Genomic DNA, 25,335 nt, shown 5'->3' on the forward strand with positions numbered 1-25,335 from the left:
GAAAGAAGAAATGAAAGAAAGGAGGTCCTGAGTACACATTTGAAGAACTGATAACCTTTTTCAGGCTAAGGATTTCCCACTGTCTTTTGAGAAGTGCACTGAAGGTCTATAAAACCAGGGGAAAGATATATGGGTAGGGCTAGGATTAAAATGAAATGTTGGTGTAATTTCAGTTTAATTAAATATTGCCCATATGATTGTTATCTGGCTATGTTCTTCTTACAAGGCTCGAGCCATTTCCCCACTTACACGGTCTTCTGAAGTCATCCAAACTCTTTTGTGCCAAAATAAGAGTAATAAAGATAATCTTTCTATCATTTCAACACTGCAAATTTCTAATGGGGAATTGACTTTGATTCTGAATGAAACCGGTTTTCCCAATCAAATAGGGTGGGTTTTCCCAACATATTAACCCATAAGATATTGATCAATATTATTCATAACCAAGATTAGATATTGTGTTCATCTTACTGTTATCTGACTCATTTAAAAATATTATATGAATACAGCCTTTGCATACTTCATTTCTTTTCTTTCTTCTGTCACATTCACAATCAGTTTGATTGGATTCGGTGGATACATCCCACAAATACATCTAATGTTTTCATGCTCCATTAAGCCTCAGTGTGTAGCCCCGGTATATTGCAAGGAAGTCAGTTCTTCTGCAAGTTTGAAATAACTGCTTCTTCAGCTGAGAAGCTGTACTTTTTGCTTTTCAAGCTTAGGTTTACACACTTTTCTTCCTCCAAAATTTCAAGAAATTTGTGATCAGGAACAGAATCAGTGGTAGGATTCAAATATGTCAACAACTGGTTCTCTACGTGGATGCCATTTCCAGAAGTCCATTCTGGGCATGGGCAACAAAAAATTAGCTACCGGTTCTGCCGAAGTGATGCAAACTGAACAGTATGATTGTCTCTGTGAAGCATACAACCCATGGAGTCTCGTGTATAAGTTGCTATTTGATCCCAGTCAATTCTTGCATTTTCTTTCATTGCTATCTCCTACTGATTATTTTTTTAAAAAAAGATTGACATTGTGGACAAACTCCAGCCCACAAACATTCATAGATTTTCCTGCACTTTGTTCTAGTGGGGTTACTTTACTGCCCAGATTCCACAAATTGCTTGTTCAATAAAAAGGGTGTGTTTTTTAACAGTCCACTTAGTTAAAATTTACCTTCAACCTTTAACAACCTTAGCTACAAGAAATATTTTCCATACCAAGCAACAGATAACTTTTTTTTTAAACGTCTGTGAAAATCACGTCCTGTGAACATTGAGAAACAACTATGAAAGTTAAATGTTTCCTTCTCTAGGTACAGGTAGTGTGTGTGGAGAAATGAAGATAAGAATCGTTACAGATGGTGGTTCATCCATCTATCACACAATCTGCTTTCTGTACAAAGGAAATTGAGGCCTATCATTTGGGCAAAGCAAAGCACAGTGAACTGAAAAGGAAAGCAATAAAATTGAAGCCAGGTGTTCTGTGATAAGTGCTGCTGAACACGCATCTGTGGTTTTCTCAGAAAAAAAATCATTGCAAACAAATGTCTACAATATTCAGGAACAAATACTATCTTCAGATAAAAAGCCCATTAACAACAACAAAAGTGGCAATAATTCTACATGGGGATTGCTTTGGCAAGGTGACTTGAAACCCTACAAATGTTTCAGATAACAGCTGCCATAATTCCTTATCATTGGCCATATTAGTTGCATTAGATGGAGTTGAAATTGAGAACAAGTGAAGGGTACTGTTACATTGCTTATCCCTGGCATGTGGGAAAGGAGACTATTTTATTCTATTTTATCTGTAATTTACAATACTGCCCAATTCACACAAATAGGGAAGCCATGATCTAGGTCACAGGTGTCAAACTCGCCGTGTCGTGGGATGTGTCGTGATATATCGAGACTTTTTTTTTGCATTGCCAGAGCTGGGGTGGTACGGCCTCCGCATGTTGCAACCGGGCAGCGGGCTGGCAGTTTGATACCCCTGGTCTAGGTGGTAAGTCTGGGTCTTTTCTTAAGAAAGTCACCTGAACTATACTTATCCTATTAAGAGTATCAGGAATATACAGAAAAGTAGTTCAGTAGTTCTGTGTGAAATTCAGTTCTGTGTCGTGGAGGGCTCTAACCAGCTCTGAAACCTCTTTGGAGCTTGGACAGGAAAGTAGTAGTCCTACATGAGCACTTAAAGTGCACTCAGGTCTGCATTGCTGTAGTCTGGCCATGCTGCCATTATGTACTCCCTATTTGTATAACCTATTTGTATCAACCTATTTGTATAACACAGAGATAATGCAGTCTAAGTTGATCCAACAGCAAACTATGACGACAATATCATAGCAAGAACAAGAGTACTTGGACTTATATACCGCCCCATAATGCTTTACAGCACTCTCTGGACAGTTAACACTGTCAGTTTATTGCCCCCAACAATCTGTATCCTTATTTTACCGACCTCAGATGGAAGGCTGAGTCAGGTTTGAGTCCCATCAGGATTGAATTCTAGGCTGTGGGCAGAATTGCCTGAAATAGTGCATTCTAGCCACTGTGCCACCAGGTGCAATGGTTAGAATGCAGTATATATATTGCACAAATGCTGCCATTATGTACTCACATGTATTCTCATCCCAACATAGGATGCAGATACATAAGTCAAGACATTTGCATGATATGGTCATACATTTTAACATCTGGAAGTTTGTATGCCTGTGAATCCATCCTTTTGAATTTTGTCTGCTGTATCTGTGTTTAATATGTTAGTTTGATTAGACCCCGATACCTTTCTTGCTGAAACCAAACAGATGATGGAGGCCTTACTAGAGGTTGTGATATATACATTTCAGTTGACTCCCTTAAGAATTCATCTCCACGAGTAGCAGAAAGCATAACATGGCACAGCCCATCAATATAAAAAAAAATATATTGCTCTCCTCCAGAGAGCAATTTGCATGGGAAAACATTTAAGCATGTGATCCTGCAGCAGCAGCCTGAAGCAATAGGAATCCAACAAAAGTTGTACTATTGTATGCTGCTTGGCTCTAAGCAGCTAAGCCAGAGAATAAGATAGATATCTAGGGATAAAGGAGCCATCTGTTGTATGTCCTAATGCCAACCTGGATGTTGCCATTACTGGGAAGGCAGCCTGGGTGGAATCCTCATTTCAGATCTCTGTATGCCACTGTATGTCTCATCTGATCCCTGCTAATCCCAGTTCAATGAGTGGGAACAGTACAAACTAGGGCCCCCATGCTCCTTTTATTATTACTTCCTGAACTCTTGAAACAGCTTAGTTTTGCAGTGAAAAGTATGCAGGCATGCAGTCGGGACAGCTGAAATACAATTCCCTCCCCCCCAATTTCTTCATGTCTCATTAAGAATGCAGGTTGTAATATAAGTTTATATTAGGGACATAAGTACAATGCATATTTTATGTAGTATAAACTACCCAGAGATTTTCAGATAGATGGATGTAGGACTATAGTATTCAAATAAATAACAAACAAACATTTGGACAATGTAAAGCAAGCAACACAATCATGGTCTTTTGACAATCAAGAATAATTCTCTATAGTACTATACTTGCTTATTTGCGAGTTTGAATGTTGGATGAACCTAATCATCGTTTATTTGCAAGCATGATAAAATGAACCATGTTGTAAGACCACAGCCATAATAAATATTATGAACTCCAAACTTTGACTGGGTGGGGAAAGCATTACTTCTCACTTCTGAACAAACGGAAAACACCTGGCCAATGTTAGCATTATTTTAGCCTGCTTCAGTGATTATAGTCGAGCAGAAGTGAAGACTATGCCACGTTGACTGGCAGCTGGCTTGCCCTTCATTTTAAAATCAATCTCATATAAATATTATTATAGAAAAAAGATAAAAAAATCTATGACAAGAATTCCATTAAGAAATTAGCAAGGAATTTTAAAATGTGATATATATACATTGTTTCCCTAACAACTATGAATACCATAATGCTCACAATGAGTTCTCAAGTAGGTAGAAATAAGCAATTTTGCTACAAAAGTGTGCAATTATCTTCTCATTTAAAAAAAAGAGTGATGTTTGGTTCCATTTAATATAATGGATATTTTCTCTCTCTCTCTTGCTCTTGAAAATACCATGACCTGCCACTGTGATCCAATAAATCTGAATGCTGAGGATGGCCAGAGTCATGTTAACAATGGAATTTAATTCCATAAAATATAGTGAAAAGATCAGGTGAGAAGACAATGTGTCAAACTTGGAATTTTGAAAGCAAGCTAATTTTCACAAGGCTGTTGGAAGGAGAAGGGTTGTCTAACCACGGTGTTGGCTATCACAAAACCCTATTTGTCAAATTATTCTATTTATTCATCTCATTTTCTAACATCCAATTTACCTTTGACTTCTAGCAAGGAACAACTTCAAACAGCACTGGGCTGCTTCCTGCACTTATTTATTGTTCAGGGGGCTATTTCTGAGTACAAATAATTGGATCTAAGTAACACTAGAGACATTCTTTAAAAATACAGCTGTTGCCAAATGCTGGCCCCTTGCAGTTTGAGAGATTTTCCTTTCATCATTTAAAGGTTAAAGGTCCAGGACTTACCTTCAGTTCCAAGAATGGAATTTCGTTTTGCATGGATAAGCTGTAGTATTTTGTACCAAATTATCTAAAATGTAGGCCTTTCTTTTTCAGACCCCTTTTCATTGCATCTTGGCAAACCCCTACACCTTAACACATGCATGCCAAAGAAGCGGGATTAATCCATGAAACGTTACAGTTGCAACTGAATAATTTAGGGCACAGCTGGAAATGCATTACCTAAGTAGGCAAGGGAGAAGTTTTGGCAATCTCAATGCAACTAACTTCTTTCATTTTGAAAAGCCGGATAACATTCTAGATAACACAGGAAGAGTAGCTTGACAAAATATTGAGGGAGAAAGGAAAATGAGAACAATTTTTAAAAAAAAGTTAAAACACAAGGGCATCAGCTTCTGGGTGAAAAAATAAATGAATTGGCTGAATTTGGAACTTACGCCACACGGGATCTTTTTTCCTTCATCTCAATTTTTTTTATATTCATATTCTTATAGGATACTGTCTGTCATAGTGCAAAAGTTTCAATCCAGTTTAAGATTCAGTTGAGCAGAATGCATATAGTTTGTGCTTTTCAGAGACCTAACACTTTTTCCTATGAATATATGTACACACACACACACACACACACACAATCTGCTGCTTTCCAGTAGATATTAAAACAATGGTTGTTGCTTGTGCATAGACCCACCCTTACTTCTTAATTAGAGTCATTATCAACTGGTGAAATTAGCAGAAAAATATGGATGTTACGTGCAAGGTGTACAACTAGTTTCCACAATGGTGGACTCATTGTCAAGCAAGCTGCTATCCAATGAACTTGAAATTAGGTTTACATCTCACACAGGCTTTTGTGTATTCCCATTCAAAAGAAAAACAGGAAAACAAACCCTTTCTAAGTATAAATCAATTGTATCATCTCCCCAAGAATGTCCTTTTGTTGTCTTTATCTCTTAGCCATCTCTTCTCATTCATGAAAACCCCCAACTGTTGAACACTTAAAATAGAGGGAAAGGAGCCATGAGAAAATGAAGAGTTTGTATGAACCAGTTGGCTTTCCCTTCCTGATATTAGTCTGTTTTCTGTAGGAGGAACTGAATCCCCAAGCCTGTCCCTTCTAGGGAAGCAGATAATGTATTGCACTTGGGCATATTGTCAGTAGATACCTGTACAGGTGCAGAGCTGTGATGCAGCCACACCTGTTCTCGAGATACAATTCAAAAGTGAAGCATTTCACAGTAAAGGATCAAGTACCTCCTAAAGCCCAAGAAAGAGGACAGATAAGATGTTCTGACAACTTCAGAACAGCAAGCATTCGAGACAGACAAATGACAAGTTTTCAAGATATCACTGGATCACACTATTAAGTTTTTAAAACATTAAATTTACTAACATAAATAGTGTTTATAACAAAAGGCACAGTTTTTTCTTCTTAGCTATAAACAATGGAAAATATTTACAATTTGCACAATTGGTCTTTTCAGGATTATTTTTCCTTTTTTTTTTGTTAAAAAGGTTATTTTTTCCCTCCCCGTTCCTCAATACCTTTATTAAAACTTCCAAAACTGGATTCCTTCCAAAACTGAATTTCTTCTCCCCCTAAAAAAAGGGGTCCATTCTACAAACAGCAAATTAAAGTCCATTAACAACAATAATTTACCAATGGAAATTATTTCGCTCTGTCTCTCTCAGATGATAACAGTGTTACTAACTTCTTCATATTGGATAACGAAATAAGGGTAACTCTGGTCATCGTTAAAAATAACAAAAATCTGTGGTTCAAAGTAGTTGTCCACACAGGAATCATACAGATCACTGGTGATGCTGGCAGGGTTCACAGGTGGAGGTCTTCTCATGGTGTGGTTCCCTACTGTGTACTTTCCGGTCAGTACTTTTGCCAAAAACATGTAGTGGATCCCTTTGGGTGACCGCTTGGAGAAATTATGGGAGTAGCTGGCTTTCCGAGCAAAGTAGCTGCCTTGCCCGAACATGGTGGCGTGTTTCCCACATACCCGAGGGTCAAAGTTGTGCTTGCAGATACCATCTACCACGTCTTGGGAGGTCCCATGGAACAAATGTCTTTCATTCATAATCTTGTCTAACCCAGTCATTTTTTTAGACATGTATTCTTTTTTCCTGGAAATGAAATATAGACACATATATAGGTATATCTTTTCAAATTCCTAAATGTTAAACTCTGCCCAATGGAACTTAAAAAGAGCAAGACATTTGGTAGACCCTGGAGCTTGAGTGGTATGTCTTTGCCTGAAATAATCTCCAAAGCTCTCCTCGATTCATGTCTGGAGGACTGGGTGACTTGCTTTCCCCACTGCTTATCTGGTGCTCTTAGCTATCCTTAATAATTGTTCCCATTGCCAATGCTTACCCTGCTTCCTTTGTGCCTGTTTTGATTTGTTGCCAAATGGTATTGCCTGATCTTTGCACACACAGAATGTGAAAAACCAAAGAAATCGGCTGATTCCACTAGTTTTCTCTGTTGAATGGCATCTGCCAATAAGACCAATCACAGTCTTGCAACAAGAATGATTACTACTGGCCTATACTTGCCATGCCTAAGCTGTTTCCTGCGATTCTCTTTCTACATCTAATTCTGTCATCACCTCAGTTAGATAAAATTAAGGTTGTTAAATTTCAAAGCACCGTGATTTCTTCTTCAGGAGGGACCAAAGCAGTTTTACTGCACGTGGCTGAGAGGTCTAGCACCACTGCAGAGTTCTCCTAGATCCCTAATATAGCACAACTCTTTAGAGAAGCAAAATGACACCAAACATTGCAGCGTTGGGTTAAAAGGGAAGTGTAGGCTTACTTAATGGGTAAGTATACATAAGTCTTTACATGCTTTGCAACTTCTGTGAATACCATACAGTTTAAAGGAGGAAACACTACTTTCACATTAGTAAAGCTAAAAGATGGTGTACAGGTAGTTGTCCCTTAATGACCAAATGTTTTACGACCATTTGAAGTAATGATGGCCATGGAATGAGTGCTTTAGGGCCCAAAAAGGACTTTAGCTATCATAAATGATCAGGCTGCTCCCTTACATTCATATGATTGCATGTCAGGCAGGTCAGTTTACAATCGGTCCTGGCCTTCTGTGGTCATGTGACTGTGAAGCATGTGGGGTTTTTTTGCCTGCTTCTGCAAAAAAAAAAAAGGCCTACTCAAAGGAAGGGGTTTGCTTAACATCAATTTATTTAATGATTGCTGCAAAAAGGGTAGAAAATTACTTCTGGTCATGTGGGTGCTTGACTTATGACCACAGCAACTGTAATTCCAGGCTAAATTACAGTCATAAATTGAAGACTACTTGTAGACCTGCCTTACTTGTAGGCTAGGAATGAGATGGAGGCAACCCCACTGACATGGCAGAAAGAAAAACAATGCCAGGCCATGTTTGTACCATGCTTAAATGAAACGGTGAAAAGTTCTAGCAATACAGAACCTAATTATAAAATGCAGGAATAGCAGCATTGCAAAACTCGTCTCCTGGGTCTACCACCTGCCTTTCTTCTTAAGGAGAGCATTAATCCTGACAAAATAGTCAAATGTGACTAAGATTTAGCAAACAATTGTAAGTTGCTAATCTGTACCATTTCAGAGGGAAAGCTGGGAACTAGAATACTTGGCTCTACCATAACATTAATTTACTTTAGTGGTGGTTTTTTTAAAAACAGAAAATGCTAGCTTTCCCCCATCCCAGATGGTTATTTTACTATCAGCATACAGTACAATATATAGAGGTGATATTCCGGGGGGGGGGGGAGCAAATAAAATTTGATTTTGTAGCTCTATTTGTAGGATATATCGCTGGGATTTCTGCTTTTCTCAGTTTTGGGTTAGAAGCTAAAACATGGTGCCAACTTAACAAAATGAGAGAAGCCAGGAAGCTCTATTCAAATTCAATCAGGCCAAACAAAACAGCTGTTCATCATGAAGGCTGGTGCTTCAACAAAAGGCCTCTTTCATAGGTTGAAAAAGAGATGCAGGTTTTAGTTCAGAGGGTAGCTTTCAGCAAAGCAGGAGCCACTTTTTCTGTCTAGGCGGCACTCCTTCTGAACGATTTGCACACAACAAATGGCCATTCCTCATATTTCCCTACAGACAGCTTCTGCCTGCAATTTTCCCCACTCCAATGTAGCTGAGGTCCTTGTTTGTGTTTCTAAGGACAAGCTCTTCATAGACGTCTAGGTCAATATATAAGGTGGTGCAGCAACTGCCCAATTTAAGGAGCAAGTTTTGTTTAATTATTTAATTTATATGCCATTTTTGTTATTTTTACAAATAATTCAAGGCACCGAACACAACTAACTTTTCTCTTCCTAGTTTCCTCCCAAACAACAATCCTTGCCAGGTGAGTTGGGATGAGTGTTTGTGATTGATCTAAGGCCACCCAGCAAGCTTTCATGGGTAAGGCAGACCTAAAACTCAAGACTTCTACTTTCTAGCCTGGTACTTTAACCACTAGATCATAATGGCTCTCTTGTTGAAGGCATTGGCAGTAAAAAAAATTCGTTTTCAAGAGATGTCACTATTATTGTCCCACCTGTCCCAAAACCATGAAATATTGGAAGTTTTTAAACAGGAGATTATTTATCTGATCTTGACCTACCTCTTGTACTTCTCCCACAAAAACTGGTTTTGAACTCGCAGTATTTTCAAGATTTTATATTTGGTCTCGGGCACAGTCTTATGAAAGAGATTATAAATGGTTCTGTAGCTTTTGTCTTCCTTTGAAACAGGCACTTGGATAAAGTCCTGAGCTGGGTCCATGCTAATCCACGTTTCTGGATAGAAACCAGGAGAGGTAACAGCACTTGGGGATAAAACTTGTGATGGGATAGATTCTGTCATTGGCACTGCCATGTTGCCACTAAGTGTCCTGGAGAAATTTGGAGAGAAATGAAAGAAAAGGAATTAATAGGGTATCTGTAAGTCAACCAACCCTGTCGCAAACCTACACATTTGATTTCTTTCTCTTAAAAACTATTGCACAGTTTCAATCTATTATTTTCAGTCCATTTCTCTAACCCAGTGTTTCTTAAAAGCATGGTCCCAGAACTCCTGGGAGCCCTCCAAGACCTTTTCAGGGGTCACAAAATAAAAACAATTTGCCAAATATTGAAGGTAGTTGCAAAAATTTAAAACATGTCACTCTTTTCATTATTTACTTTTATTTGTCAAAAAATAGGAGTTTTCATGAAAAATGTTCTATTTATGCTAATATCTAATGGGTTATTTTTATATGATTTTATAAATGAATATTCAATAAATACATCAATTTTAATTTTAATACTATTAAATACTATTTATTACAATATTAATTTTTAATACCACCAACAATATTGATAAATATAACCTATACAGAAAGCTGTTTGGGGTTCCTCCATAATTTTTAAAAGTGGGAAGGGTGCTAAGAGAAAAAGTTTAAGAAATGATGCTCTAACCTCTCACCCTGATGCCAAACGTTTTGGTCTTCTAATGTGTTAGTGATCCTTTTCTGTTATCTGAACTTTGGTAAGCATTATCTCTTCGCTGAAGTTATTAATGAAAATACTTAAGACTCTTGTGTCTTGAATTAAACCACAAGGCATAGCAGTTTGATGAAGAACCACTGATGACTTACTCTTTAATACAGCTTTCAAGTTGGCTACGAATCCAATAAATAATTATACCCTCCATCCCATTCTTGCTAAACCACGTCATGAGCACTTTGTCAGATATTTTGCTGAGGTCTAGATTTATTATCTCCACAGCCTTCCCTCAACTAAGGAAGTTCCCCAATCTGAAAATAAGATTTGTTCCCAAGAAATCCATGCTGAATTCTTAACAATCTGCATAATTTTTACAGATCTATGTCTCATAACCTATTTTGGGATCTTCCCATATAGCAATGTCAGACTGATTGATAGTCCGTATCTTGTATCCTTCCTTTTCTCATTTTGTAAGACAGGAATATATTTTCCTTTCCCAGGTTTGTGTTATTTTGAACTCTGTCCATGCTCCTTTTATAGAGTTTTGGCCAGACTATTGCCAGGTTACTTCTGTATCCTAGAATGCAAGTATCTCTGACCTAGAAGGAATTGTTTCATTTAGGTCAGTAAATACTCTCACTTACAGTATATTTCTGTCAAGCCCAATCTGAGAGAGATTCTTTCCTCAACTAGGTTTTCCTAACTGTTTGGTGGAATGCATATTTCTTACATTTAGAAGGTATCTGATGAAATACTCTTAGTTGTTATTAACATGTTTCCTACAGGTACCTTATATCTGAATTTTAGTTATCTTGACCGGATCTCTACAAATTTGGGCTACTTGCATATTGTTGCCTTTGGTGACCTATTCTTCTTTCAAGCTCCTTTATACCTTATATGCATAAACACACAGGTTTGTTTTTGGTGTTTTTTTCAGATTTTCACTTTATAACTACATTATTTGCTTCCACTGTAGTTATTGTAATTATCCCCAACTGAGTTTTTAGTTATGTTATTTTTAGGAATTCCCATTCCTACCCATCTTGAATTCCCTTTCCCCATTCCTTTTGCTGTCATATAATCCTATTAATCCTTGTTTTAATCAGTGTTATGTTAAAATTTAAACCTTTAATTGCATTCTGCTTAGTGTCCCATCCTAAATGGAATTTCAGCATTCATTGGTCACTTTTGCTCAAATTCACATCCTCTATTAACTCTTCCCCTATTGGTTAAGTTAAACAAAGAATGGCTAATCTCTCTTGTCTCCTAGACAAGAGAAAGGTCAGGAATTTCCTGGAAGTAGAGGGCTTGGCAGAGTTTGTCTCCCAGCAAACTGCCGCAATAATTAAAAAACCCCATCACAACTAATTGATGCTTGTTGAAAGATCAGCAATTTTCTCCTTAAAAATAACCACATTTTCTCTTTGGTTGGATGATCAGTGGTAGACACCAACAATGAAACTATTTTTATTCCACTAATTTTAAATCTGATGCTCTCAATAGAGCTATAAACAGTATATGTGCTGAACTACGGCAATTCCAAATGCCTATTAACTAGCTCTTAGAAAGCAAATAATGCACCAGAAAGAGCTTGATCCAGGTGAGGTCAATTCCATTTTTGGTCCTTTCAAAGTCAATGTGGTTCATGCTAAATATAACTGGTTTTTCAAAGGAATTTAAAGGGAACTTGAGTGCAAATTTGACTGGATCCAACTAATGCTGTTACAAGAAAAGCCATCCAAAGAATTAGGATTCAATTCCAAAATAAGTGGATGCCACAGTAATGTTGTCAAAATATATATTGTCATGTTTCCAGAAAGAAATATTTGCAAGTTGTTCACTTCTACATTGAACTGTTCAGCAGTCCAACCTGCCTCGTTCCCAACAAAACAGAAAACAAATTTTAAAAACAGCAGGAGAAACTGCTGAGAAATGGAAAGTGACTTGAAAATGGAAGTCCTTTTTCAGCCCATGCAAAAAAGGCTCCCCAAATGTTTTTTTCTATTAAAATCGAATTTTTACAAGTTTTTAAAATCATTTCTGGCTGCATACTTTTACCAATTTAACAAAAACAAATTGTGTAAAGCTAGTGTAATTCTACCCTTATTTAAAAAAAAGTTATGTTCAAGCTAGTTTGTTGCATTTAGCATAAGTGAAAACTGTGTACCCTGTACAATCCAATCAGATTAGTAGCTAGTCAAAGGAGCAGAATCATTTAAAGAGAGAGGATTAATAGAAATTCAATAGAAAAAAGAGGGAAGAAAACAGGAGCGCAATTCAGTTCAGTGTTTCTTCAATAGAAACCAATGCAATTAGTATCTACAGTCAAAAGAAAGACATCTGAGAGGACTGCCAGGCAGAGTTGTTGGCATCTGCAGTCCAGATAGGACAAGTAATTCCATTGCTAAGTAATGTGGATGTAAGGTGTGACATCACACGATCATACTGCTAAGCTTGTAAGCCGCCCTGAGTCTTCGGAGAAGGGCGGGATATAAATGGAATTAAAATAAAAATAAATAAAAATAAATACCAACTTATGACAGCAGTTCAGGCTGCCCCTGTTGCGGTCATTAGGTGAATTCTGCATGGTTGCAGTGTCCTACACTCAAATAATCACCATCTGTGAACTCCTGTTGGCTTTTCCATTAAGTTTGCCTGTTTGAAGCTGGCAATGCAGGTAGCAAATTCATGCGACTGTGGGATGCTGTGGGGTCTTAATTGTGAAATTGCAACCATGTGACTGTATGGATGTTGCAATGGCCACAACTATAAGGACTGACCTCAAATACCCTCATTCAGTGCAATCGTAAATTTGAACACTCACTGAATGGGTAAACCTTGAATGAGGACTACCTGTGGTATTAGAAGAACATTTAACAAAGCCACTGTCTGTTCTGTGTGTCTCTTTCTATTATGTTGAGTATGTATTTGTGTGTGCATGATGGAGGAATAGATTGTTTGTTTATTGATGCTGTCATGGTTTTAGTTGTTGGCAGCAGCTTTTAGCGGTATGTAAGCACCAGGAAGGAAGAACACGATGTTTTACAAAAACAAAGAATCGGCTAACACTATGACCAAGACAAAAAAACGTATTAAAGCTACGTAATCAACTTATATTTTATACCTGTGCCACCACCCCATGGTTATTATTGAGGACCCCAAGAGATACACAAAAGATTGCAATACTTACTGCAAAAACGGCATGAGAATCACACAGGAGCGGAAGAGAGGTCTCTTCTTGATTTCTCTTCGAACACATGCATTTTGCTGGAAGCCATCTTTAATGTTCAGGATGTAACGATTGTGCCATGTAACAAATCGGACCTCTGCCAGCCCTCGATAGTTGGCTTCTTCTATCAGTCGTACTACAGGCTGTTTGAAATAAAAAAATCACTTAAAATCTATTTCATGTTCACCTTTTTTATTTCATAGAATTATTCATCAGAGTAACCAACGCTTCCATCCTCCTTTCAAACACAGCCAAGCTTTCTTACTAATTTTAATAGAAATGGGATCGTGCATAATGAGCTGCTCATAGGTAGGACAGACCCACTCAAATCAACAAGCCTTGAGTTAATGGTAGACATCTAGATCTAAAACCATTGAAATCAAAGCAACCCCAACCCAGAAGGATCTTTCACAATAGATCATATTTTCTCTGGATGCTGGGAATTACATTTCCCTAAGAAATGAAATGCCACATGTTATGTATCCTTGTAAATTTGAAACAGCCTGGCTCAACTTTGCCTGAAAGTCTCACCTTTTTCATACAAGGAAGTAGATGAATAAATGAATATAATATGTATGTAAATCCTTTGAGCACATCCCTTATTTTGGTATTAAGAAAATTACTGTTCTCTGGACAGCACTTTCAAGCATTCAAGGCTCTTAAGATCAACCAAAGGGGCAATTCACTATGCCATAAAAAGAAGTCATGTTATAAAGCTAACTGAGAAGTCATGTTATAAGGCTAAATAAGCCTAGCATGAAGTACAAACACAACCATTAGGTCTTTAACTGACCTGATTCAACATGTTGCAGAAACCCAATTAAAGCTTCCTGACTAAGTGGTAATTTCAAAGCAAATTTCCACAACCAAACCCAGTATATTCCCCCAGCAATAGGAAAATTACCTCAGAATATTCTCTCCAGCCAAAGTGATCCCTGCAGAAATATTTCCAGACTGTATTATAGTTGGAGTCAGTACTTGTGCAGACAGGTGTAGACAGTCTCCTCAACTGGTCAAACTCAGTTGTATCATAAAACGTCAGGGCACTCAGGTCTACCAAAAACTCCTGACCTCTGAAGAAGAGAAGATGACAAAAGGTTCAGTTCCTCCATTTGTGCAGAAATGGATTGAAAGTTATATCAGCGGTACTATTTTTACAAGCGCTGCCTTCTGGGACTGAAAGCAAAATAAACTAGTTCTTAAATGAATAGAAATAATTAACTATAGGTTTCCCATTATTCTCCAATCCCCCAATCAACCCTCAACTCTCCATCCTCTGGAGCTTTAATTTAGCTTAGCTTCTGCTTCAAACAGATCTGCAAGAAGGATATTACTAATTAGGATGTTCTAACAGTTTCTATGAAGACATATAAATCTTCCACAAGAATCTTCAGTCCTTTCATGCTCCATTCTCCTGGTAATTTTTATTTTAATAATACACATTGTCTGTTCTTTCATATCTATCTTTCTTAATGATCTGGAAACTGAACAGAATATGGGCAGAAACAAGCAAAAACAAAAGGGAGATATTTTGTAGGACTATCAGACTTGGGTTGAAAACCTCAGGGGTGTCAAACTGCTGGCCCACGGGCCAGACGCATCATACAGAAGCCGCACCCACCCCATTGCCGGCAATGGCAAAACCATCCCGATACGTTGCGCGACGTCACGAGTTTGACATGTCTGCTCTAGTGATCATCTGAATAACGAGGTAGAGTTTTTTTTAAAAAATCTCTTTGTTGCCCCTTAAGTCTGCATTTTTGCAGCCTTGTTCTTATAATTTGAACTATTGAGACCAAGGAATACAAACTATGCTGCAATAAATGATACAAGCACCAGCACCACTATCCAAAACCAAGACCAGGTGGAATTTAATCTGCCTTCTTTGATTACTTGACCAGCATTGAAAGACTTCCTTCCCCCTTCTTCATCACCACTGTGATAAATCCCAGACGGATTTATGCATGTATAATGCAAGGCAATGCTTGCTTTGTAGCAATTTAGCTACTGACAAAAATTATTTTGGGATTTAAGATGTTTTCATAATATTGTTGAACTACTTCTAATAATAAAGGTCCTTTATGTTTTTTATTACCACATATTTTATTACATTTAAATTATTTACTAAGATGTTGTACACTGCCTGCAACAGGTGGAGATATTTTTAAATTAAACAAACAAATGAACAAACTGTTCCTTACTTCACAGCACATTCATAAGCTGGGGATCTCCAGAAATAGGGATCGAACTATCCAAGACTAAATACAACTCTTGTGTACTTTCCAGTGTTGGCTGCGTTGGTCTCTCCTTGTTCTGCATTGCTATGGGAATTCTTATAATAGGTGTGATTGCTTCTTTGGTTATTAGCAAGAACTCCAGGAAGTGGAAGATAACAAGATATTTTATGGTACCATTGTTTATTTGCAGTAAGTCATCATATCCTTGTAAAACAGAAACGGGGCAAAAGACAACTACTCCATATTTTTTGCACTGAGCACAGAGTTCATGGTTCAAATAACCCTTTCCATATGGCCTCCTCCAGGTGTAAGATAATTTGTTTTGTCATGAGTTACAGATACATGGGCCTTTCTCCTTTTCTTCATTACCAACCCAAGGACTATTCCTACTTTGCACAAAGCCAATGGGGTGAACATTCTGAACATGGACACTTAAGGCACTACTTAAAGAAACATTACTGGGTTTACACATAATGCTAATCAAAATCACTTTATCCAGTGTCTACCTGTCAGAGGTAGATAATTTATTAGGAGATTAAATAGGATGGGAAAGGCATCCTTGGGGGAACAGCATGAGGAAAAGTATCACATTTCAAAACTCCAGAGTTTACTCCATAGGCCACTTTCTTGTATTCTTATAAAAACACACTGTAAGAACTCATTAAGAAGTAAAGAAAAGTAGCACAGTCTATTGAATAGATTTTGCCTCACTATTACATTTTGTTTTTATAACATTGCATCTATTTTAGTATTAACAGAAATGCTTTCATTTTGAAGCATGGAAGACTAAGAACAGAGATCCACACCAAGATTTCATGTCCCATTTGCTGGCAGTCAATTTAGATGGAGAAATACCTGAATATGACATTTTTTTAATAAACTCATCACATTTTGAATTCAATCTGACAACTGCTTTTGTGAGCATGATGCGTATTGATTGCCTGCACATTCCAAGGGAGCTGCAGTTTATATTGTCCTCTTACAATTTAAGCTCCCAAAGCCTTAGAGGCAAAGGAAGACTTAAAAAAAACTTGTTATTTCTCATAATATTATAGGTAGCAGAGTATTCTCTTTGGGAGCTCATCTACAATTCTTTTTAATGGGGGCAATCATTCTTTGAGTTTTCAGGAAAATTTATGGAGTGTTTTCTAGTACAGATATTCCCCAAGTATTCATTTTGGACACTACTTCAATAATTTGAAGTAAGATACCTTGGGGCTCCTCTTCCCATCTAGCAGCTTGAAAGCATTCAAATGCAAGTAGACAAACAGGTATCACTTTGGTGGGAAGGTAACACTGTTCCATGTGCCTCGGCATATAGTCATGCTGGTCACATGACCATGGAAATTCTTTGGACAACCCTGGCTCCCTTGGCTAAGAAACGGAGAAGAGCACCAACCCTAGAGTTGGGCATGACTGGACAGGGGACACCTTTAGCTTTAACATAGGACTGCTTGAAAGCTACCTGATTCAGATTTAATTCAGAAATTTGTTTTGGAGAATCTAAAGTTTTGTGCTTTTGATTTACCATAGGAAAGCATAAAAAAATCAAATGGCTCTACCTTTTTCCCCCCACTTTTCTAAAAAACTTTGATAACATATTCAGGCTCAGATATCTCTTCTTAGAGGACTTCACCTACCAGATTCCAGATGGATAGCATTTCAGAGACACACTTATCTATTTGAATTTTCCAGCCTCACTGTGAGTAAGTACCATATTTGCTAGGAAACTATTTGTTCAAATCTTTATATGACTTGATTCCCGTCTCCCTTCTACAACAACCTCATAAAAGAGTGCATATCAAACGACAGCTATGGACTTTAAGATAGTAATTAGCATTAGCTCTTAGACTTGCACGCTGCTTCACAGTGCTTTACAGCTCTTTACATGTCAAACTTGCGACGTCACGTGACATCGTGCAACGTATCGGGACAGCTTTACCACTGCCGGCAATGGGGTGGGCGCAGCTTCCGCATGACGCATCTGGCCCGCAGGATGGCAGTTTGACACCCGTGCTCTAAGCGATTTACAGCATATTGCCCCCAACAATCTGGGTCCTCAATTTTACCAACCTCAGAAGGATGGAAGGCTGAGTCAACCTTGAGCCCATCAGGATCGAACCCCTGGCTGTGGGCAGAATTAGTCTACAATACTGCATTCTAACCCCTGCACCACCACAGATAGGGGCAGCTATACACTCACAAAGAGAGACTTCCGAAGCTATGTCAATCCCACTGTGGGCAAGGAGATAAAATCGGCAACACTTAAAACTGTTTTTGCTGGATTGATTCATTGATTTCATAAGCACATTTTTCTTACTTATATAATGTAAAAAAACACAAATTGAATGGCAAGTTAAGAGGCAGAGTATCAACATAGTGAAAGTAAGTATGAGTTATAAGAACAGAAAGGTATGGGGATGTATAATAAATGGTGTAAACAAATTTAGCTATTTTTTAAAATTTTTCTAATCATTTATTTTAATTACTACCTCTCATTCCTTTTCTGTGCTTTGCATATGGTTACTTACTTTAAAAGGAATTAGGCTGGTGGCTATGCACGTGTGCATCTGAAACTCCATGGTGATTTAGAAATTCAATATTCAAATTCTGTATTGCCACACAGCTCTTGTTTGCAATTTCCTGTGCCTTCCAGATGTACTAAAATGGCAATTACCAGAGCATGGAGTCATGGACCAAATTTACTGTATGGCTCCTTTGAAACACAGCACTCAACCTTAGTTTAAAAAGTCCCTGGGAAAGAAAATAAGATTTAAAAATTGCTAAGGATGCACAGTCTAATTATACTCCTGTTTTGTGGACTATAGAAATGTTTTCCAGTTACTCTTATTAATGAAATGATGGTAGGGCGAGAGGAAGATTCTTTATAAAAGGACTGGGAAATGAAGTGGCAAAGATTCCCCACTATGAGCTCTAAGGAGAATAAGAACATATGATGAACTTACTAGTTTTGTCTCTACAGCCACATTCTGTTCTTAATGTACCTTCTAAGAGACATACTCTAAATCAGCCTCTAATCAAAGGAAGGGTTGAATTTAGCTTGCTTTGCAGGAGAAGGCATGCAAAATTGTGCTAAAGTTCACCAACTCTCTTTAAAGCCTCTATAACAGATTATAAACACACACAAACACTACCTTGTTCTTACCACCCTGATAGCTGAATGAAAAAAATCTGCAAGCTATAGTAATAAAAACCAAGGAATACATTTAAAAATGGGGAGTAAAACTAAAGACCAAACTAATGACAATAAGTAGAACAACCAGCCTTAGAACTGACAATGAAGATAATTGGAGTGGTAGATGGCTTCTACCATCAAGAGTAAAGAAATAAACAGTCAAGAAACACACCACAGACTAGCACTTAGTAGAACAGTCATGAATGCCTTGGGAAATATATTTAAATGCTGTGGTGCATCATTTGATCAGAACTGTGTAAGCAACAGTTTTCCTTCTGAAATTCTATGGAAGTGAAGGTTGGTTTTTGAAGAAGCAGGATATGAAGAATTGATTATGCCAAGATCCAGCTCTCTGGAAAAGGCTCTAAAGATGGAAAGGTGGAAAGAAAGACAAGAAGATAAGCAAGGGGGATACATTTGGTTACAGTGAGGATGACTGCACCATCAGAAGAGCTGAAAGACCAAGTTAGGATAGACTTTCATAAAGAAAATCTATGTGGTTGCTAAGAGTTGAAAATGACCTAATGGCACATAATCAAATGAGATGGTTTTTAAACATCCAAACTTTGCAGTAGATCTGTGCTGAAGATGGCATCTGCTTTTAGCAAATTTGGTACTTAAAAAGGCCAATTCACTTCTGAGAAGCCGATGAGAAAGACATTGCCCTCTTTGTTCTTACTCAAAACAGATCTGTGCTGGGTGGAATCTCAAAGTTCAATTAAAGTGTGCAATACTACTATGATTAAAGGTTTCAATATGGGTTATAGTTTCTTGCAATCTACCCCACCCAATAAACTGCACATATTCACCCTGCAAATGAGAAGTAACACTTTGCACTCATAGACTGCATTTGCTATTGAAGACGAGGGCTCCAAAATCTACACAACTGGACTCTAGTGCATATGCCGTGAACTCCACATAGGTGTCAGGAAGGTATCCAGCCAGTAAATGTTCAGCTCCATTTAAGTTGCCCAGACTCTACTCCAAATATTATTATTATTATTAATTATTAATTTTATTTGTATACCGCCCTTCTCCCGAAGGACTCAGGGCGGTGAACAGGGCAATACATGTTAAAAAGACAGAATACAAAAATTAAAAAAAGATTAAACAAGTGCCCAGAACTCTTAAATAGATTAAAACACATTTAAAAGTAAGTGTTGTGATTCAGGGTCAGCCTGTGGGTTCGGCAGTTGGGTCGGACGATGACTCAGAGGAGGAGGGGGGTGTTGAAGATCTTGCTGATGATAGCCCTCAGGCAGGCCCCTCCCACTTGGTCACCATGGAGACATAGGGACTACAGGATTGTAAAAGGCTTGATCTTAAAAAAAAAAAAGATAACATTGGAATATTCAAATAATTGGACGGGAAACCCCAGAACTGTAGGCTAAGCCTAGAAGTTGAAAAAATATCCCAGAACAAAGAAACTACTTCCATATTGTTGACAGGAATTCTTCATAGATATCTCTACAAATTACCCAGAAGTCAAGTTAAAAGTGGCACAGTAAAATTGCTTCTAATAATTTTGCTGAAATTTTTAGCAACTTCATATGAACATGTAAGGAGTCGAGCAACACTTAATCCTCAAATGCTGAACTCAGTTCTGATTAGTCTAGATGTAATATAGTCCAGCTATACCAAGTCTTCTAACTTTTTGTAAGTTAGGAACAAGTTATCTGGCTAAGGAGAACTAGATACACCACTAAAGAGCTAGGTGTGGGTAGGCTTTACAAGGGCTAACACAACAAACTATGTTCTTCCTCACACTTGGCTGCACAGAGATTCATCCTTTTATATGCTAATTAACTCAACAATCAAGCTCACTGTTGATTGTTGAATTTGTAGTTTCCAAGAGTCAAGTTGCAGCATTTGTATCCTGGTGAGAATCTAGCACCTTAACAAGAGACTCCTCTGAGGGATGGATCAAGCTCAAACTGGTTTATGATGTTAGATCAGCTGACAAGGTTCTTGTGCTCATCAGTTTCAATATTTTATAATATTTGCTACTGGAAGTATATGTCTCAGTAATCGAATAATTACATTTACTCAATAATTACATGAATTCTACAAAATGTTAAGACAGAATGTGAGTTTGTTGAATTAATTAGTGTATAAAAGGGAATAAACCTTTATCAATAATATTAATAATAATTTATTAAAATTTGTACGCTGTCCAACTTTCAATAACTCTGGGTGGCTCAAAAGTAGACTCAAAATTATCTACGTAATCTCAAATGAATTCTGGATTATCATCTCAATTCTGCCCTACTGTAACAACACTGGAGATACCATCAGCCTGCCTTACAGTGATTTGTGAAGATCAGAACTTTTGTGGGTAGTAGTATGCAGAAAGCGTGTGGAAGAGAGCCAGCCTCAGGCTGATTTCCATGCACAAGTTACACAATGGAAACTTCTGCAGACATGATTTTCCTAAATCTGCACACAGGGTGAGGGTGTGGAAGCAGCATTCACATTCGATTAATGAATGCCTTGCTGAGAAAGACAGGGCAGGCTACAGGAGTCAGTTCACCATGCCACGAATGGCTTCTGTGTAGCACATTAACATCAGCCTCCTGGCTAAAAGGTTCCTGACAGGAGACAGGAGGATACTGTGCCCCAACATTTAAGGCCTTGCTTCAGTGACTATGCCCTGATTCATCAGCACTGGTCAAGTGGTGTGTGCCCTGCAGTTAGGAGGAGGAAGGAGGAAAACCACATGCAGAACGAGGTTTTGCTTAATCACTCTTAGAAACTGGTTGACAAAGCTCTTTGTTCCCCTTTTGCCAAACCCTTTGTGGCTTAGCAACAGTAGCTAGGCATGCACGCAACACAACCCAAGTTGACATATAATGCTATTCCTAGTTGTGAAGTTTTAAAGAAATTCAGTGAAGGAGAGTGTGTGGAAATCAATGCCTCCTTTCAGGCTACTGAGAAAACGTAAAGCAGGACACTGAGCAATTTGCTATATGGAACACAGGGCAGGTATGAGTGCCAACAACTCTGCCCAGATTCTGCAGAAGCCGAGAATCTTTATCCCCTCCACGAAGACTGGGTTCTGGACAAATTGCAAGTTTGCTTGTGCCTCTTATTTATTATTTAAAACATGCATGTAGCAGCCCATTTTATAACTAATTCTTGACAACTCCCAATCGAAAGTTAAAACAGCATAAAAGCCATGTTAAAATTATAAAAATGAAACATACTGTATTTACAACAAAAACCTCATGCTAAGTGAAACCAATGATGTGCAGCCATCTCATCTTATTCCAGTGTTTGGGGGGAAAGCCAGATCTTCATAGCTTTATACCAAAATTGTTAATTTACAATTAAATAACAAAAAAGGTAAATTGAAACTTGAGACATGGACTTCTATCATTCTGTTTTCTCCTGCCATCCCAAAAGCACTCTTATTATAGGACCACAGCAGTTCTAGAAACATTAATAGTTTGTACAATCTGCATTTCTAGGTGCAGAAATAAGGAAATGATAAGACTGGGGGAGACACCACAGGTGACAGAGACTCACAAAAAGCCTGTTTCCAAAGAGACTTATGACCGTTTTTCACACCTACGACCATTGCAGCATCCCCATGATCAAAATTCGGATGCTTGGCAACTGGCATGTATTATATGGTGGTTGCAGTGTCATGTGGTCACCTTTTGTGACCTTCTGACAAAATAAATGGGGAAGCCAGATTCACTTAACAACTGTGTTACTAACTTAATATTGCAATGATTCACCTAACAACTTGCCAAGAAAGGTCAAATGGAGCAAAATTCACCTGTCTCGTTTGACAACAAATTTGTGATCTTAAGCTGAGGATTACCTGTATTGAAAGCAATTCTATTTAAGAAAGAAATGCTTAGATCTAGTAAAGATTGGGCCTGTGTGGATGAAAAACCCTTGTCCACAAAACATTTTTCTAACATTTTACTAATTTTGATATTCTTAACAACAGGAGAAAATGTTGTTTCCTATTTTATCTTCTGAACAATAATCCTGTGAGGAAAGTTGGGCTGACAGGAAGTAACTAGTCCTGAACCATCTATGAGCATCATACTCTTCCTCATTACTATCCAACTGTAACTACTACAGTACTACTAATACTACTACTACTTAGGGAAATGGGAATTGAGTGGATTTTATAATGCCTGAGTTTACAAATTCTCAGTATTCATTTCTACCATATAAAGGCCAAGCACAAGCACATTTGATAGTGATATGCAAAACAGTTTGATTCAAACCAATTTCCTATCCCATTTTTAATGTGAAACTACCTGTTTCCAGAATTTTGGAAGTATCCTAAACCTGAAACAAAACTGCTTTGAATACAAAGTACTGTTCTGAGCTTGGAAACTTTTAAACATGTAAAAATATTTGGAGGATTTTGTTTCCACTCTTCAAGCCTAACGAAACTAAAACACAGGTGGTAATCAGAAATTTCTTGGAACAATTGACTTGAATAGGCTAAACTGGATTGCTGCATTTACCTATGCCTTATTTTCCTGTTAGGCTGCCATGCATTTATTACCACTATACAAGGAACAGACTGACCTAGATCAAACCAGGTGACAGCTGCTTCCCCAATCTTATCATCATAGTAACATAAGTAAATAGGAGTGTGTTGACAGTTACCTACTCTGGCCCCACCACTTCCAACATGTGTCCTTCAGTTTTCTGAGATCTGTAAGGAAAGAGTCTAATCACTTTGTTTCCTGTATAAACACAGCATATGAGCTTGCAGGAACTCATATCACAGATATCCACAATCATTCAAAGCTTCTCCCATTTAGATCTTTGATGCTTTTAGTCTTGGCACAGCCAAAGCACATAACTGATGCAATTTCTAAGAACCAGCCCAGAAATCACCTGAAATCAAATTCATCTGTATTGATTCATAGCAAGCTATCTTGACCGAAACAGCTTCAGTTAATCCTCAGCTTATGACCATAATGGAGCCAGTCCATTATGATCATAAGTCAAGATGGTTGCAAACTGGATCATCACGTGAGTGACCCAATTTTACAAACTTTTTTCCTGTGGTAGTCATTAATCAAATCACCAAGGTCATTAAGTGAATCTGTGGTCATTAAGCAAACACAACTGTCATGAAGAGAGCCCACTGTTCACTATGGTGCATTTTTGCCAAAAATCAGAAGTAAATTCCAGCTTTTGGCAAAAATGGTGTAAACTGCTGTCATGTGACCACAGGATGCTGCCAATAAGTATACATAAGGATTAGTTGTCAAGCACCTGAATGTAGTCACATCAGAAGGGGTGGGGGGGGGGTGTCACAAGTACTTTTGGAGGCTGAGTCAGTGAACCAGTACCGCTCCGTGACATGCCAGTAACTGGGCCGCACAAACAAGCAAAGCCCCATCCGTGGGATGCAGGCAACACACAAAACCACACACTCTCCAGTCCAGGGAAAAAACGTTTCTCCATGGAACCAGTCCCTGGTGCCCAAAAAGCTGGGGAACTTTGCTCTAAGCTGTAGTCACTAAGCTACCAGTCGTAAGTTGAAGACTACCTATACAGATCACCCTGCATAATTTTTCAGGTTAGGTAAACTCTGACATCCAGGAAAATATGGTGAGTCAAAGGACATTGACTTAAAAAGCTACAGCACTTTTTTTTAAAAAAAAAAAGTCTGACATCTTTCCACATCAAAATATAATCTGCAACCCATGTTATAAGTGAAGAAAAATGCCAACAGTTTCAGCTATGGCAATCTGATTCTGATCATATTATACAACAGATGCAAATAAAAATAAGTTCCATTATGTACTAGAATTATTTTTAAATAAGCTATCAGGACACCTGCAGCTAAAATAGCAAACACTTTGACTCAACGGGAGCAGTTTTATGTGCCTTTATATGGTGCCAGAAATATAATCACTACATTCTGTTTTGAAAAACAGATTAGCAGAAAACCTTTGAACTTCCTGTTCCAAATGCAAGGGGGAAATTATTTACATGGCACTGGGCCCACAAAATGAAAAGGAATCAGATGCAAGAATGCAAAGATGATAAAATGAACTGTACCATGCTAGGCAGCAGATGGAATTTGCCTTGTGAATCTTCCTTAATATGATTTTTAAACTTAAACACACAGACATGGTTTTTAAAATTAACACAAACACACACACACACACACACACACAAATGGATGTGTTAAGTCTATTCCCCCCCTCAAATTTAGAAGGACTGACTTTCATGTAAGTATGCATGTTATCACTTGTCAGAAGACCCCCATATTACATAGTCATCACAGATGTAAAAAGTGAAAATGTAATATGTTATGCGACTGGCAGTCCAAGGACAACCACTTGAAGTATATATAAGCAGAATTTCTATAAAAACCCTGTAAAAATTATAAGTAAAAACAATAGAAAACAGACTTCAATAAACATAAGACTATCAATTCCAAGGAGATTTTAAGGAAGGGGAAGACAGCTTGGGCAAGAAAACCTGAATGGCTAGCCCCACTCTCTGTTCCCCAATTCCTTATCAATACAGAGTCCGTTCCCTTCTCTTCTTCCATGGCCCCAAACAATTCTATGCCCAAAGAGAAAGTCA

The 25,335-nt window shown here is 37.9% G+C and overlaps 1 protein-coding gene across 1 annotated transcript in view; it reads right to left on the reverse strand.

The window, feature by feature from the left end:
- Positions 1-5,965: 5,965 nt before the first annotated feature.
- The window catches only part of TIPARP (TCDD inducible poly(ADP-ribose) polymerase), a 34,106-nt gene continuing 14,736 nt past the window's right edge, over positions 5,966-25,335 (reverse strand). Inside the window, exons 3-6 of the mRNA XM_083365049.1 lie at positions 14,228-14,396; positions 13,285-13,466; positions 9,233-9,502; positions 5,966-6,738 (exon numbers count right to left, since the gene is read on the reverse strand). Of these exons, the coding sequence (XP_083221175.1) occupies positions 6,291-6,738; positions 9,233-9,502; positions 13,285-13,466; positions 14,228-14,396 (1,069 nt within the window). The 3' untranslated portion in view covers positions 5,966-6,290. The remainder of the gene's footprint in view (positions 6,739-9,232; positions 9,503-13,284; positions 13,467-14,227; positions 14,397-25,335) is intronic.

Source organism: Vipera ursinii (assembly GCF_947247035.1).
Source record: "Vipera ursinii genome assembly, chromosome: 5".
Lineage (NCBI taxonomy): Eukaryota > Metazoa > Chordata > Lepidosauria > Squamata > Viperidae > Vipera > Vipera ursinii.